This window comes from Archocentrus centrarchus, unplaced genomic scaffold, assembly GCF_007364275.1.
Source record: "Archocentrus centrarchus isolate MPI-CPG fArcCen1 unplaced genomic scaffold, fArcCen1 scaffold_32_ctg1, whole genome shotgun sequence".
Taxonomy (NCBI): Eukaryota; Metazoa; Chordata; class Actinopteri; order Cichliformes; family Cichlidae; genus Archocentrus; species Archocentrus centrarchus.
The window spans coordinates 238,279-240,498 of NW_022060260.1; the positions used below are offsets into that span (position 1 = coordinate 238,279).

Consider the following 2,220-nt stretch of genomic DNA (forward strand, 5'->3'; position numbering starts at 1 on the left):
TGTACTGAGCCTGTCAATATCTGCATTAAGTACCAGGTTGAAGTCTCCTCCTATTATAAGTGTGGTGTCAGAGTGATCGGACAGTAAAGTGAAGAAGGTATGAAAGAAGGAGGGGTCATCAACATTTGGCCCATATATACTAGCAATGCATAAATCTATATTTTGAATAGTTAAATTGAGTATTATAAATCTACCTTCTGGGTCTGATGTAGTATTTCTAATGATGCAGTTTATCTTTTTGTTAATCAATATGGCTACACCTCTTTGTTTGGAGTTGTAGCAGGCTGAGTACATGTGAGGGAACTGTGGAGAGGAGAGTGTGTGCGCAGATGTTCTGGACACATGTGTCTCCTGTAGAAACACAACGTCAGCCTGTAAATCATTTAACCGATTAATAATTTTCACTCTCTTTTCCCTTGAACCAACTCCGCGTACATTCCATGAGACAAACTTGAGTGTGCTCATGTTTAGATTAACAGGTGAAGTGTTGTGTGTTTACTAAAGATGTGTGCGCGCGTCCTCGCATGTGTCCTCCATGACCTTGTGTGCGCATGTGTACGTGTCCTGCATGACTGTGTATCCTGTATGGCAGTGTGTGTGCTGTATGTCCGTGTGGCAAACATGTTGGGTGCAAAAAAAGAAGAAGAAAAAGGAGTGTAAAGTGAGAGAGAAATGAAACAGTGCAAACACCAAAGAGCCAAGCATAAAAAAAGAAAAAAAAACAACATGATAACAAAACAAAGAGCTGTGCATTAATTGTTATATACAGACCTGTAGACCGGCTGCGGTTTAAGTTTATCTCTTATCTAATCAATTACATGCTTTAAATTAACATGAAGTTGCTCCTAATAAAGCCATGGGGTAACCTCCCGGTCCCTGTACAGCTGACCGTTAACATAAAGCTTATCTACAGCTACCGTAGCTCTGACGCCCTCAGTGATGTATTTCTTCCTTATTGGAAATAATACTCGCCTCCGATCGAGAATCTCTTTTGGAAATTGTTCATTAACACTGTAGTGTGTTCCACGCAGCTCTCTGCCCCGACTCCTGACCTGCTCTTTTTGCTTGTAATGTTCAAATTTAGCTACAATTGGCCGAGGCCGTTTGTTATCGGGCTTCTTACCTCCGAGCCGGTGAACACGATGGAAAGTTATATTTTTTACCGCTTCACTCGGGAGTTTCAGCTGATGCTGGAGGAATTCGCGAACCGAGGCTTCGGCATCCTCCTCTGCTTGCTCTGGGATCCCGGAGAAGACGAGGTTGTCCCGCATGCTCCGAGCCTGGATGTCCAGAATGGTCTCCCTCATTTTCTTGTTTTCCCCGGTCAGCTGTGTCATCCCATCGGTGAGTTGTTTCACGGTATCCCTCAGCGTTTGGTTCTCGACAGCAAGCGACGCCACCTGCTCTTGGCTAAACTCCAACGACACCCTCAGTTGTTGGAATTCCTTGTGTAGAACCTCCACCAAGGCAAGTCGGGCATCTAGGCTAGTTAGCTTCTTGTCGATGGAGTCCAGGACATCAGTGAAGCTTTTCTCTGGGGATAATGTGGATGTGCTTGTTGAGCACTCGGAACGAGTGCGTTTAGAAGTTGGTGTGGCCGTGGTAGCAGGATTTTTTTGTGGTTTGCCCATCACGAAGTTGACAAAGCACTCGTCGACGTAGCTCTCCAGGCTGTACAATGTTTCCTCGTCCAGTTTGTTATATTGAAAGAATTAATAGGCAGAGGTTAGTATTAGGAATAATTCTATTTTGGTATAAATATATTGGTTTGATTTACCTGAGTTGCACCGGTTTGTTTACTATACCGCCATATTACTTACGCACAGCTCTCGCGTGATCTCAGCAGTGACGCATCTCACAGACGTCTCCGCATCAACTTGTGGTCTTTATATACGAGCATTTCACTGACATCAACATACCCCCCCACCCACCCACCCACCCACCCCCCAAAAAAAGCAACTGGTTTCCTTTTATTATATTCAACCTGCCACAGGTGAGTATCTAGTTTAATCCAAGTCACAAGCAGTTCATCAGCCTCCTTGCAGTGGCTCCTACTAACCTTAACAAAAAATTTAATAACGGTTATTTCTCAGATTAATTACTTTTTTATTGCTTTGTTGCATGGTTATCTTGGAGTTTGAGTTGATATACTAATATTGAATTATAACAAAAGTTTTAATAATTTGTCAACTAAAATATGCATCACATCCACATTTACAG

At 42.9% G+C, this 2,220-nt stretch overlaps 1 protein-coding gene across 1 annotated transcript; it reads right to left on the reverse strand.

Moving 5' to 3' along the window:
• Nucleotides 1-819: 819 nt before the first annotated feature.
• LOC115776481 (uncharacterized) lies at nt 820-1,801 on the reverse strand. The gene is made up of 2 exons (XM_030724204.1): nt 1,778-1,801; nt 820-1,671 (listed from the first exon to the last, which is right to left on the reverse strand). The coding sequence occupies exon 2, from the start codon at nt 1,629-1,631 to the stop codon at nt 846-848; it is 786 nt and encodes a 261-aa protein (XP_030580064.1). The 5' UTR covers nt 1,632-1,671; nt 1,778-1,801; the 3' UTR covers nt 820-845.
• Between the last annotated feature and the right edge of the window lie 419 nt (nt 1,802-2,220).